This window comes from Scyliorhinus canicula, chromosome 6 (genome assembly GCF_902713615.1).
Source record: "Scyliorhinus canicula chromosome 6, sScyCan1.1, whole genome shotgun sequence".
Taxonomy (NCBI): domain Eukaryota; kingdom Metazoa; phylum Chordata; class Chondrichthyes; order Carcharhiniformes; family Scyliorhinidae; genus Scyliorhinus; species Scyliorhinus canicula.
The window spans coordinates 130,649,225-130,663,428 of NC_052151.1; the positions used below are offsets into that span (position 1 = coordinate 130,649,225).

Genomic DNA, 14,204 nt, shown 5'->3' on the forward strand with positions numbered 1-14,204 from the left:
TGGGGGTTTAGGACTGGGTAGGGCGCTCTTTTGGAGGGGTGCTGCAGACTCAATGCGCCAAATGGCCTCCTTATTCACTTTCGAGATTCTATGAACTATGGGGTGCTCCCACAGTATGCCCTAGTCTGTATGGTACGACAATAGCTTTTATCTTCTCTTTCTGCCATGTCTTTCTATATTTCTGGCATACACTTGCATGTTGTTACTGGATACTGTCGCAGATATAACAAAGTGTCATCGGAGTTGAAACGTTAGCTCTTTTCTCTCCCTACAGATGCTGCCAATCATGCTGAGATTTTCCAGCATTTTCTCTTTCGTTGCACGTCGATACTATTCTTTTCATATCTTTTGTAGATGCCTATCCTGTACACAACCGGGGCGAAATTCTCCGACCCACAGCAGGGTCGGAGAATCGCCTGGGGCCGCCGAAAATCCCGCCCCCGCCGTGGCAGAGATTCTCCGCCACCCGGGAAGTGGCGGTGGCGGGAATCTCGCCACTCTGATCGGAGAGGCCCCTGCGGTGATTCTCCGGCTCGGATGGGCCGAACTCCCGCCGCTGGGAGGCCTCTCCCGCCGCCGAGGTTTGAACCACCTCTGGAACGGCGGGATCAGCGGCGCGAGCAGGCCCCGGGGTCCTGGGGGGGGGGGGGCGGGGGGCGATCGAACCCCGGGGGGGTGCCCCCACGGTGGCCTGGACCGCGATCGGGGCCCCCGCTCAGACTCCGGGCCAGTGACCTGGGTGCACTATTATCCTCCGTGGCCGCCACGGCCTTCGCCATGGCGGAAGCGGAAGAGAAGCGCATCGTGCATGCGCCGGCAGTGACATCAGCGGCCAGCTGCCGCTGACGTCACTGTCACCGCATGCGCCGACCGGCGAAAGCCTTTCGGCCAGCCCCGCTGCCGGGGGCGCCGGCTTTTTGTGCCAGTCTTCTGGTGCGAACCGCTCCGGCGCGGGGCTGGCCCCCAAAGGTGGGGAGAATTCCCCACCTTTGGGGAGGCCCGACCCCTGAGTGGTTGGCGCTACTCCCCTACGCCAGCACCCTCCGTCACGCCGGGTAGGGGAGAATGCCGCCCCTGATCTGGCTCTGAGCTTACTTTCCTCCATTCCCACGTGGCCTTCACAATTCCTCTGGAGAAGTTCTCTGCATTATTTTGCATACAATAATTCTGTACCCAGCCAGCAGAACGCCATGTTCTAGTGAAATGTCAACGCTGTTTGACCAATATTGCCATATTACTGCCTTTGTTTGCTGCATTTCATCGAGCTATCCTTGGATCGCCAGATGGGAGAACTACTGTAACTTTTTATCTTTGGAGTTCTCATCTCTAATTTGACTCAGTTTTGCTGGTGTTACGTCCACTGCATGTTGGATTATACACCTTCTTAAGCAATGACAGAGAGCATCTGCTCGCCCTGTTCATTTTCCTGGCTTGTTTTTCAGAGTGAAATCAGAGAACTCTGAAGCTTCAAGGCTAACATTTCCCACCTGTCCAAGCACATTAGCTGGCAAGCCCCCACCCCCACCTCAGAACCCCCCTTCAGCCCCCCCTAATGTCCCCCTCACCCCACCAGCACCCCCTTTTCAGGCCCCGCCCTTTATCAGTGCTGACCTGACACCTTGCAGTCTGTGGGGAGGCAAGGTAAGTGCCCTCCCAACAGTTGCCTCCAGGGCGGGCGCCAATGGGGGGTCCTTCTTGGGAGGTGGGCAGCAGAGGGGCTTATGCTGGACTGAAGGGGCACAAGTCAGAGGCCTTTCCTGGGATGGGGCGCATTTGGCTGCTTTTCCCATTTGAAGCCTTTAAGCAGTTTGTCAGTAAGTAAAAATTAAAGTTTTCAGTTAATAAGTCGAAAGTGCTCCCATCTTACCCCGAAAACCTTGTCGGTATGCCAAGTTTAAAGGTTTGAGAGATGAAGGTAAAAGTAATCCATTTAAAGTGGTGGCAAACTTTGAAGTGGTTCTCACATATTTCACTGCCCTTTAAAGTACAGAAATATGTTTGTATTCCTAGAAGGAACTCAAATTCATGCCCCATTGCCTGCTAAAAGCTTTCTAATTGACAGGTCGCGGTAATTTCAAAGGGGAGATTCCGATTGTTAATTTGCATAACTCTGCAAGCATCCATTAACTCAGGGAGCAGGTGTTTTCCTAGCCATAGTTTTTTTTAATGAAGTTGCCTCTTTGTTCTCAAGTGCTTCCTCGAAAGGGCAGGGGGGCACCAGTATGGCAGCCGGCAAGAATCATGATTCTAGCCTGACTTGGGATTCGGCTGGACATCACAAATCCGGCGGTTAGTGGGTGTCCCCAGGAATCCTGGCCATAATGTATGTGGATAATAATATAATTCATAATTCTTTCAAATTCATGTAACACTATAACAGATACCAAACAACTTGCAGCCTCAAGACTTAATGATTTAGCCCAGGCTGGTGAGCAGCTAGACCTACCTATTTTATATTTAATTATTTTGATCACAATTTCATGTCACATTACCAATAATAAAAGTGGGATGCATCATCTTTTTTATACAATGTCTCGCGATCACCTCCGCTTCAGCCGTTCGTCCCGTCTTTCACCCGGATGTTCCTTGTTCTCTGCTCCTGTAGATGCCAAGTTTGTTATTGCTTCCTGTGCACTCCTTCCGGCTGTCATTCCCTTGCCACCTCACTGGTTCCCCTCTATTGTTCACTGTCGTCTCCCTCTTCTACCCTCTCCCCCGTCCCCTTCTTCTGTGGTTCGCCTTTCTTTTCTCTTAGGTTTAGCTGCTATCCACTGCCTGCCCCCCCCCCCCCCCCCCCCCCCCCTCCCCAAAACCCGGTCTATTCCTCCCTCCCCTGCTTTGGCTACTTTCCCCTGATTCTTGGTTATTCTTCTGCTTGTTCGTTGGCCACAAACAGGTCCTGGAACAATTGGGTGAATGGCTGCCACGTTCTGTGGAAGCCGTCGTCTGACTCTCGGATGGCGAATTTGATTTTCTCCATTTGGAGAGATTCCGAGAGGTCGGACAGCCAGTCTGCAGCTCTGGGCGGAGCTGCTGACCGCCAGCCAAACAGGATTCTATGGCGGGTGATCAGGGAGGCAAAGGCAAGGGCGCCTTCCCTCCTCCCCAGGAATAGATGGCTGGTCCGAAACCCCGAAGACCACCACTTTCGAGCATAGCTCCACCCTCAACCCCACCACTTTGGACACTGCCTCGAAGAAGGCTGTCCAGTACCCTGCAAGTCTGGGGCAAGACCAGAAAATGTGGGCGTGGTTGGCCGGGCCTCTTTGGCACCGTTCACATCTGTCCTCCACCTCCGGGAAGAACCTACTCATACGGGTTCTTTTTAAGTGGGCTCTATGTACCACTTTTAGTTGCGTCAGGCTGAGCCTTGCGCATGTGGAGGTGGAGTTGACCCTATGCAGTGCTTCGCTCCAGAGTCCCCACCCTATTTCAATCCCCAGGGCTTCCTCCCATTTCTTTCTTGTTGCGACCAGTACGGTGTTGGCCCTTTCTACCAGTCGGTCATACATGTCCCTACAGTTCCCTTTATCTAGGATGCTTGCGTCCAGTAACTCTTCCAGTAATGTCTGTCGTGGCAGTTGTGGATACGTTCTTGTCTCCTTTCGTAGGAAGTTTTTGAGTTGCAGGTACCTTAGCTCGTTTCCCCAGGCTAGCTGCAATTTCTCTGTCAGTTCGTCCATTGTTGTGACCCTGCCATCCGTGTATAGGTCCCTTACTGTTAGTGTCCCTCCGTCCTGTCCCCACTTTTTAAAGGTGGCATCAGTCAGCACTGGTGTGAACCTATGGTTGTTGCAGATGCGAGCTTTGTCCAACATTTTGGTTAGGCCAAATTGTTGCCGTAGTTGGTTCCAGCACTGGAGGGTGGCTATCACCACCGGGCTGCTGGAGTGTTTTTTTGGGTGGGGATGGGAGTGCCGCTGTGGTGAGGGTCCGGAAGGAAGTCCCCTTGCAGGAGGCCTCTTCCACGCACACCCACTCGGTTTCTGGCTCCTTGATTCATCCCCTTATTCACTCGGCCGTCGCCACCCAGTGGGAGAATTGTAGGTTTGGGAGGGCTAGCCCCCCCCCCCCCCCCCCCCCCCCCCCCCCCGGATTTTGTTTTTTGTAGGACCTTCTTTGGGATAATGTTAGGATCTATCAATCAAGGTTTCACACTAGAATATGACTTCTCGAGTCCATCAGCTTAAATCACAACAATTTACATAAGTTTACTGATCCTATGCTGTCAGTAGGCAGCCACAGCAAAATGCATTTCATTTGGGAGGTGGGACTGGTACCACTGGTGGATAATTGAAGAATGATATGTCCTGTAAGGGCTGTTCCTTCTGATTCCCTTATTTCCCCTTTCTTTATTTTTGCCATTATCACTTTTGATCCACGGATGCTTAATGGACATGTATCTTTAAGTCAAGCAGCAGAGAGAATGAGGAATTCAAGAATTTGCAACATAATATATGGCGCTGCTAGCTTTGGACTGATTCGATTGATTGGCTGGTGGCCAATGAATTGGCCAGAAAGCAGTATTCTGCCCATGAACATATGGTGATTGGGTCCTACTCAATTGGAATACTTTTCAGAGGCTCAGGGAGCTCAGTTTGAATGCTGGGCACTCAGGAATCCATGGATGCTTGATTGATCTTTAAGTCAAGCAGCAGAGAGAATGAGGAATTCAAGAAGTTGCGACATAGTATCTGGTTCTGCTAGCTTTGGAGAGCAAGATCCAGATTTTTCGCCACCCGAGAGATGGGGTGAGATTCGGTTCGGTTGATTGGCTGCCTGTAATGGTTTCACTGTAGATTATTTCAGGTCCCTGCAGTTTCAGAAATATGAGAAAAGCAACTCATAGCCTTTCTTAGAGATCGCGAGAGCGAGAAAAGAAGAGCAGTCCAGGATTCAAATTGAGCTCATGGTTCAGTTGATTGGCTGGTCGCCAATGAATTGGCCAAAAGGTCGTATTGTGCCTGGTAACAGGTGGTGATTCGATCTTACCCAAGTGGTATGATTTTCAGAGACCCAAGGAGCTCAATTTGAATCCTGGATATTCGGGAAGGACCAGCTCTTCTTAATTCGCTCTCTCGATCTCTCTCTCTCCAGAAAGGCTATGAGTTGCTTTTCTCATATTTCTGAAACTGCAGGGACCTGAATGAATCTACAGTGAAACCATTACAGGCTGCAGATACAAGGATCTGCTCTTTATTCAGAAAGGCTGTGAGTGGATGTATTCCTGAACCTACAGAGACCCGAATGAATACAGTGAAAACCTCGAACTTAAAGCAAGGTTTAAAGAGGTGAAAGATTCTAGAAATAACCATCTGAAACAAAGACTTATCTTTTTACTTCATCCTTCTGATTTCCCTCTCCTCCTCTGTGTTTGTCTGTTGTGCATTTGTGTGTGTATGTGTGTGTGTGTGGGGTGGGGGTGGGGCAAGTTAAAGAGGGGGTTTAGGAATTGGATAATAGTTAACCAGTTCTGTTTGCAGCATATTTCATTGCACCTCTTGTTATAAATAAAACGTAATTGTGTTTAAATTTACAAACGTGATGCCTTTAATTATTGGACAGCAAAGAGCCAATTATTTCAGGTATTTTTCTAAGAATTATTGGTTAATTCAATTGCGATGCGACTCCAGGTGAAGTGGGGCTGGAATTGAGCGGGCAAAGCCCAGGGTGTCATAACAAGCCATCAACATAAGAAAACTGATTCATGGCAAAAGGAACACTCACGGTTACTAACTAGGGTTAGATTTTCACCATGTATGGCCAACTCTAGAGACCTTTAAAAATGGTGTGCCTGAGCTAGTGGCAGAGATCCTGCAACCTTTTCCAACAATTCCCATTTTTGCCGAGAAGGCAAGGGAGATGGTGAATGAATCACGTAGGTGGGAAATCCAAACTCACGACTATTTCAATTTAGTACTGAGTTTAAACGGAAACAAGCCCACAGTCAGAATTTTGATAGTGAACCCTAACTTAAATAAACATAATGGCTTTGAATTTACAATTAGAATAATAGTTGAGACTATTAGCACACTTTAGCATCCTTTAATATGGATTAGAATGGATAGCCACATCTGGAGTCTGCATTTGATCTGTTAAAGGTGGAAATCAGAAGGTTTCTCATTTGTTATCCTGCTCCTCTACATGCTTGGCTACAGTGGTACCTTGTTGAGAGATTTTGCATTAAAACACGAGAAAGATTCTGCATTAAAGTTTCTGTATTAATACATCAGGTACCCACTAATAGTTTTGTACTTGTCCATTCAAATGAAAATGAATTTTTACCAGTGTGTTAAATCTTAATTATTGACAAACAATTCCTCTGGCGCTGAAAATTAGCTTTTATAATTGTGGTATGTAATGCCTTCAGATTTAAATTATTGCTGGTGATTTAAAAATATATATCTACTGAAATTGTTTTACTTTGTCACTTTTTTATTTCTTTCTCTTAATCCCATCTTTCTTTTCTCTCTCTCTATTGTTGGTCCTGCACATGATTTTACATTGAGTTAAATATTCTAACTGACAATTTCTGGTTCAAATCCTCAGTGAGGATTCTTCTATCTGACTGGATGAAGAGACGGGTTTTTGCTTGCCATTTCACACAGTTCAAAATTCCACTCTGCTGAAATGGATCCTTAAGTAACAAAGTTGCCATGCAAAAATCATAGCAAGCCTATGGACAGCTATGAGTGTAACAAGCAGTGAATTCCATTCATATGCCACTAATTGCTAAATCTGAGGCATATGGTCTCGTTATTTTTACTAATATTCGGGCCAGTTGTGGGTGAGTCAGGATTTCAGCAGAGAGGATGTGGCCATGCCATTTCTCTGCCCCAAAGTGGAGATGGCCAAGCATTCCTATGAAGCAGGATGAGTCAAAGGTTACATGCCCCTTCATAATACTGGCTGAGGTACAAGAGAACCTGACAGATTTTCCATTTCTTTCCAAAGTCCCAATTGAACTAGGTGTCAATGAGATACTAGCATTAATTCATTTTTGAAGATGTTTGGGACTCACAAGGGCCATTCTTAAGCCCCATGCTCCATGCATAAATAAAAGTCATTTGTGATCTAATTTCTAGACCATTCTGATAGAAAATGCCCTCAGAATGTATAGCTTTGTTTTCCTTTGGATAGTTGACAGTGTCTTTCAGCAGCGTGCTGGAGGTCCCCAGGATTGTGTCAATATAGTGTAAGAATCCGCTGGGGTTATAGAATCATGGAATTTACAGTGCCATGTGGCCCATCGAGTCTGCACTGGCCCTTGGAAAGAGCACCCTACCTACGCCCACACATCCACCCTATCCCCGTGACCCAGTAATCCCACCCAACCTTTTTTGGACACTAAGGGCAAGCTGGCATGGTCAATCCACCTAACCTGCACATCTTTGGACTGTGGGAGGAAACCGGAGCACCCGGAGGAAACCCACGCAGACACAGGGAGAATATGCAGACTCAGCACAGACAGTGACCCAAGCGGGAATCGAACCTGGGACCCTGGAGCAATGAAGCAACAGTGCTAACCACTGTGCTACTGTGCCGCACCAATGTAAGGTGTTTCAATGTAAGCAGCCTGCCTTCTATGCAAAAAAAAATCTCTTGAAAATCTCTACCTTTAAATTAGCTGGTGTGACTAAACACAGCCTGCATCAGTTGAATGTGAGGTAACTTTGGGTGCATGATATTTCTAGATTTCAATTTGAAGAATTAAACACCACCAACAGAATCCCTTGTGTGCAATTTAAAAGAGTATTATACTAAATATTAAATTGAAAAATATTGTTGAAAATTGTTAGAACATAAAGATAATGAACCACAGTTAGTAATTTAGAAAAAGATAAAGTTGTTTCAAAGAACAAAGAATAAAGAGCAATACAGCACAGGAACAGGCCCTTTAGCCCTCCAAGCCTGCGCCAACCATTCTGCCTGTCTAATCTAAAACCTTCTCCACTTCCGGGGTCCATAATCTCTCTATTCCTATCCTATTCATGTATTTGTCAAAACGCATTTTAAACGTTACTATCGTATCTGCTTCCATCACCTCGCATGTTCCAGGCACCCACTACCCTCTGTATAAAATATTTCCACGCACATCTCCCCCAAACTTGGCTCTTTGTACCTTAAACCTATGTCCCCAAGTAATTGACTCTTCATTCTCGACATGTACGCCCAAATCCCTCTGCCTGACAACCGTTAAGCTATCGACCATTGACTGTATATTTCCCATCTCTATTAGACCTTCCAAAATGCATTATCTCACATTTGGCCGGATTAAACTCCATATGCTATCTCTCCACCAAAAACTCAACCAAACTATATCCTGCTGTATCCTCTGACAGTCCTCATCACTATCTGCAATTCCATCAATCTTTGTGTCGTCCACAAACTTACAAATCAGGCTAGTTACATTTTCCTCCAAATCATTTATATATACTACAAACAGCAAAGATCCTGTGGAATACCACTAGTCATAGCCCTCTATTTAGAAAAGCACCCTTCCACTGCTGCCTTCTATGACTGAACTAGTTCTATATACATTATGCCAGCTCACCTCTGATCCAGTTTAACTTTAACTTCTGTACCAGTCTGCCATGAGGGACCTCTCAAAGGCCTTTCTGAAGTCCATGTGGACAACATCCACAGCCCTACCCTCATCAATGCAAGAAATCCAGGTACGACCTCCGCAAAGCCATCCGAGATGCCAAGAGAGAATATCAAACTAAGCTAGAGTCATAGACAGACTCTCGGCGGTTGTGGCAAGGACTAAACAACATAACAGGCTACAAAGCGAAGCCGAGCAGTATCTCTGGCAGCAACGTACCCCTCCCCGATAAACTCAATGCATTCTATGCTCGGTTCGAGCAGGTAACCAACAACTCGCTGTCGAGGGCCCCAGCAGCCATAATTCACCCGTACCCACCATCACAGCCTCCGAAGTCAGATCGGCCTTTCGGAAAGTGAACCCGCGGAAGGCGATGGGCCCGGACGGGATCCCTGGTCGTGCACTCAGACCAGCTGACAGAGGTATTCACAGACATCTTTAACCTGTCCCTACTCCACTCCGAGGTCCCCACCTGCTTCAAGAAGACCACCATCATACCGGTACCAAAGAAGAACCAGGCAACGTGCCTCAATGACTACCGCCCGGTGGCCCTGACGTCAGTTGTAATGAAGTGCTTCGAGAGGCTGATCATGAAGCGCATCACCTCCATACTCCCGGAACACCTTGACCCACTTCAATTCGCATACCGTCGCAACCGGTCCACATCAGACGCCATTTCCCTGGCCCTACACTCATCCCTAGAGCATCTCGAAAACAAGTACTCATACATCAGACTCCTATTTATTGACTACAGCTCCGCCTTCAACACCATAATCCCAGCCAAGCTCATATCAAAGCCCAAAACCTAAGACTTGGCTCTCCACTCTGCAACTGGATCCTCAATTTTCTGACCAACAGACCACAATCAGTAAGAATGAACACCAACACCTCCTCCACAATAGTCCTCAATACTGGTTCCCCGCAAGGCTGTGTACTTAGCCCCCTACTCTACTCCCTGTACACACATGACTGCGTGGCAAAACTTCGTTCCAACTCCATCTACAAGTTTGCTGACGATACGACCATAGTGGGCCGGATCTCGAATAACAACGAGTCAGAATACAGGAGGGAGATAGAGAACCTGGTGGAGTGGTGTAACGACACCAATCTCTCCCTCAATGCCAGCAAAACTAAAGAGCTGGTCATTGACTTCAGGAAGCAAAGTACTGTACACACCCCTGTCAGCATCAACGGGACCGAGGTGGAGATGGTTAGCAGTTTCAAATTCCTTGGAGTGTACATCACCAAAAATCTGTCCTGGTCCACTCACATCGGCGCTATCACCAAGAAAGCACAACAGCGCCTATATTTCCTCAGGAAACTAAGGAAATTTGGCAGGTCCACATTAACCCTAACCAACTTTTACAGATGCACCATAGAAAGCATCCTGTCGGGCTGCATCACAGCCTGGTATGGCAACTGCTCGGCCCAGGACCGCAAAGAACTTCAGAGAGTCGTGAATACCGCCCAGTCCATCACACGAACCTGCCTCCCATCCATGGACTCCATCTACACCTCCCGCTGCCTGGGGAAAGCAGGCAGCATAATCAAGGATCCCTCCCACCCGGCTTACTCACTTTTCCAACTTCTTCCATCAGGTAGGAGATACAGAAATATGAGAACACGCACGAACAGACTCAAAAACAGCTTCTTCCCAACCGTCACCAGACTCCTAAATGACCTTCTTATGGACTTACCTCATTAACACTACACCCTGTATGCTTCATCCGATGCCAATGCTTATGTAGTTACATTGTATATATTGTGTTGCCCTGTTATGTATTTTATGTACTTTCTTTAATTTTGTCTAATTTCCCTTTTCTTCCCATGTACTTAATGATCTGTTGAGCTGCCTGCAGGAAAATACTTTTCACTGTACCTCGGTACACGTGACAATAAACAAATCCAATCACCTTCGACACTTCCTCGAAAAACTTGATCAAGTTAGTGAGACACCACCTCCCCTTCACAAAACCATGCTGCCTCTCACTAATACATCCATTTGCTTCCAAATGGTAGTAAATCCTGCCTTGAAGAAGCTTCTCCAATAATATCCCTACCACTGACGTAAGGCTCCCCAGCCTGTAATTTCCTAGATTATTCTTGCTACCATTCTTTAAAAAAGGGACAACATTAGCTATTCTCCAGTCCTCTGGGACCTCACCTTTAGCCAGTGAGGATACAAAGATCTCTGTCAAGGCCCCAGCAAATTCCTCCCTTGCCTCCCTCATTTCTGGGGTAGTTCCCATCAATTGATTATATTATGTTTTAGCACGGTAGCATGGTGGTTAGCATAAATGCTTCACAGCTCCAGGGTCCCAGGTTCGATTCCCGGCTGGGTCACTGTCTGTGTGGAGTCTGCATGTCCTCCCCGTGTGTGCGTGGGTTTCCTCCGGGTGCTTCGGTTTCCTCCCACAGTCCAAAGATGTGCGGGTTAGGTGGATTGGCCAGGCTAAATTGCTCTTAGTGTCTGAAAAAATAAGGTTAATGGGGGTTGTTGGGTTACTGGTATAGGGTGGATATGTGGGCTTGAGTAGGGTGATCATTGCTCGGCACAACATCGAGGGCCAAAGGGCCTGTACTGTTCTAAATTCTAACTCAAATTTTTTTTTTTAAACCAGACCAAGGTTTAAGAGCACTATCTCACAGACAGAAGTTCAACAGAATGGGTAAAAGTGATGATGAATTGAATGCCCGGTGGGGTTGGGAAGAGAACATGAAAACTGGCATTGGAAAGCTTCTCATTAACTAGTTTCTCCACATTGTCCATTCCCTTGACCCAACCCCATCATCCTTGACCAACTGTCATTCACCCAAGAGCTTTCCCTCATCACCATCGATGAGTCCTCCAGCTCATTGGAACTGCCGCCTGTTACCCTCCACCTGCCATCTATCATCCTCGACCCTCTGTCTATCATCCTTGATCTCTGTTGGTGCCGACTCTCCTGACCTCACATTTCGACCTGTCCTGTATTGATTTCTTCATGATCATCTTGACCCCCTGTCTGTAGAACTCATAGTCCAGCTTCCTCCCGTTGTTTCCCATGAGCCTTTGTAGGGTTGTCACCTCTGTCCCTCAGTCAGCCATGCCCCATCTGATCTCAATGCATCAATGTCCCCTTTCCCCTGCTTTAAGAAAAGCTGCTCCAACTCAGTCAAACTCTCCCAGGAAGATGGCCTTGCCTGCTGTATGCAACCATTAACCAGTTGAATCTGAAGCCATGTGTTCCCCATTTGTTGCAGACTTAATTCCAAAAGTATAATTTAATCTAGCAAGGCTGTGTTTCAATTAAAATGCACATTATGCTAATATATTAAAAATAAGTTCCCATTGCTTGACATCGAAAATCACAATCCACCCTCAATCCACTACCAATTTATTAACTTTCACCCTATCATCGAGAAGCTGACGTTTTGCTTCCCCCTCAATTAAGTGCCCCCATCCATGTTGTGTCCCACTCCTGGGAGCTTGACACGATTCCGTCCAATGTGTTATTTAGGATTGCCTAAAAGTTGGAGACACAGTACATAAACTGAAAGGTGGGTTGCCTTTGGAGTTGATTCTCTGAAATGACAATGTATAAAATTTGCAACACTTGAAGTGTATGATCAGATTTTGGAAAATGTTGCACGCAAATTGTTTCTGAAGTTGTAATTCACCTTTTCACAAATAGGCCACCCTCGTAGGATTTCTGGAATCACTCGGAAGACTCCAGAAAAAGTTCTATGCCAAAAATGAACGTTTGAATTGCCCAATCCGAATATACTTGATCGTAAAAAAGGGCGGTTCAGCTGCTGGATTAAAAGCTTTGAAGACAATTCGTTCCTGGGGGCTGGATGTTGACGAGGCATTCATTCTTTCTGGCTTACCGGCAAATGAACTTTTAAACAAAATAGCCCCTCATATTTACTTTGATGAGCAGACCCTCCAGCCAACAAGCTCAGCAGCCATCGCACAATGCAAGTCACATTAAGGGGTGGGATGATCCTTTTAAAAGTCATTACTGTAGTTTTTAACAATGTCAACTGGAAACTGCAAGGAAAATTAAAGTTACATTACTGAAATAATTAATAGCTATGTGTTTTATTATGAATTATATCTGTCTATAGTGAAATCCTTCGAACAAAATTAAACAGCGAGTAACTATTCATTTTGAAGGATGTGATCTTCAATAACTCTTAACTTTATTATTTAAAATATTTTATCAGTTTATTTGCATTTCTCATTTGCTGGATGGTTATTCCTAAAGTGTAAGGCAAATCTTACTTTAATCACCATTTATAAGGTCTTGATTAAACCATTGTTTCTGAAATTATTAGAAAAATTACTTTCATGCAAAATGTAAATATCGATCATTTTAATCTTAAATCCATACATTAAGTAACATCAACGTGTTTTTTTTTGCCAAAATTAGATTTACTGTAACCGACTCCCAAATGTCAGTACATGTGTTTATTTTTCTTTAATGTTCAGTGGGTAACTGCCGGCGGTTTGCATGTATCAGGTGGGAAGAGGGAAGTTTTGACTGTCAAAGCAAACTAAATTATCTTTTAAGTTATCACGTTTTCACTCAAATGATGGTAAGTTACATTATTTTCAAGTGTAGATTTCCTTCAAGAATTACATTTTGCATTCTTGAGCTTGCAAAGATTGAAGAGTCACTTAAATATAATGTACATCACAAATTTGGTCTCTGCACACCAATCTTGTCATGGCCAAATTCCAACAAAATGCCCCAGATAACTTTTATTCTGCAGTAATTTCAAAAAAAGATATCTTTCCAGCTCTTCAGGGCAAATAGCAAGGCATACTGATATAATTATATTTGAATTGTACTTAGTAACACAATGATCATAGTTGTGAAAATAAAGATTATAAAGAAATTGTCTGAAAACGGTATGGCAGAACTTGCTGCTATTCTTTTGATTGTTACAATTATGGGGTTTATAAGGCAGTTAGGTTTTGGGACTTTGGGTGGGATTTTCCAGCCCTCTCACTGGCGGAATCTTGCAGTCCTCCCAAAGGCACCCCCCCTGCATGGTGGGACAGGCGAGCCATATAAAACTGCTTTGATATCAGTGGGACTGGAAGATCCCAACAGCAGCCAATGGCGGATCATCCCCACCACTGGAACAAAAAGTGAAATGAAATGAAAATGAAAATGGCTTATTGTCACGAGTAGGCTTCAAATGAAGTTACTGTGAAAAGCCCCTAGTCGCCACATTCTGGCGTGGCTATTAAGGGAATCAAACCGTGCTGCTGGCTTGCTTGGTCTGCTTTCAAAGCCAGCTATTTAGCCCTGTGCTAAACAGCCCCTCGTAAAGGGGAGTTGGAAAATGCCACGCTATATCTTTAAAATGTGACCTGATCTGAGGTCTGCCAAACAACACGGCAAGGTAGTTTGATTGTTAAAGATTAAAGGAAAGCATAGATTGTTTTACTGGGAAGAAGATTTAATGTGCTCAGGCTTGGAGACAATGGTAGCAGCATTTATAGTGATTAGTCTGGTCGTCTCCAAAGTACCAAAGGAAGGTGTTGAGAATAATAGGTTGTAAGCAGTTTTGCTTCAAGCTATACATTTAATTCCAAGTTAGAATG

The 14,204-nt window shown here is 45.6% G+C and overlaps 1 protein-coding gene across 2 annotated transcripts in view; it reads left to right on the forward strand.

Annotated features, from left to right (window-relative positions):
- The window catches only part of LOC119967495 (cytosolic 5'-nucleotidase 1A-like), a 168,858-nt gene that overhangs the window by 95,017 nt on the left and 59,637 nt on the right, over positions 1–14,204 (forward strand). Inside the window, exon 6 of one of the 2 annotated variants that reach the window (XM_038800139.1) lies at positions 12,280–12,650. The exons of the other annotated variant lie outside the window; for it this stretch is intronic. Coding sequence (XP_038656067.1) covers positions 12,280–12,579 — 300 coding nt within the window. The 3' untranslated portion in view covers positions 12,580–12,650. Of the gene's footprint in view, positions 1–12,279; positions 12,651–14,204 lie in introns of those variants that run through there. 2 annotated transcript variants of the gene reach the window in all.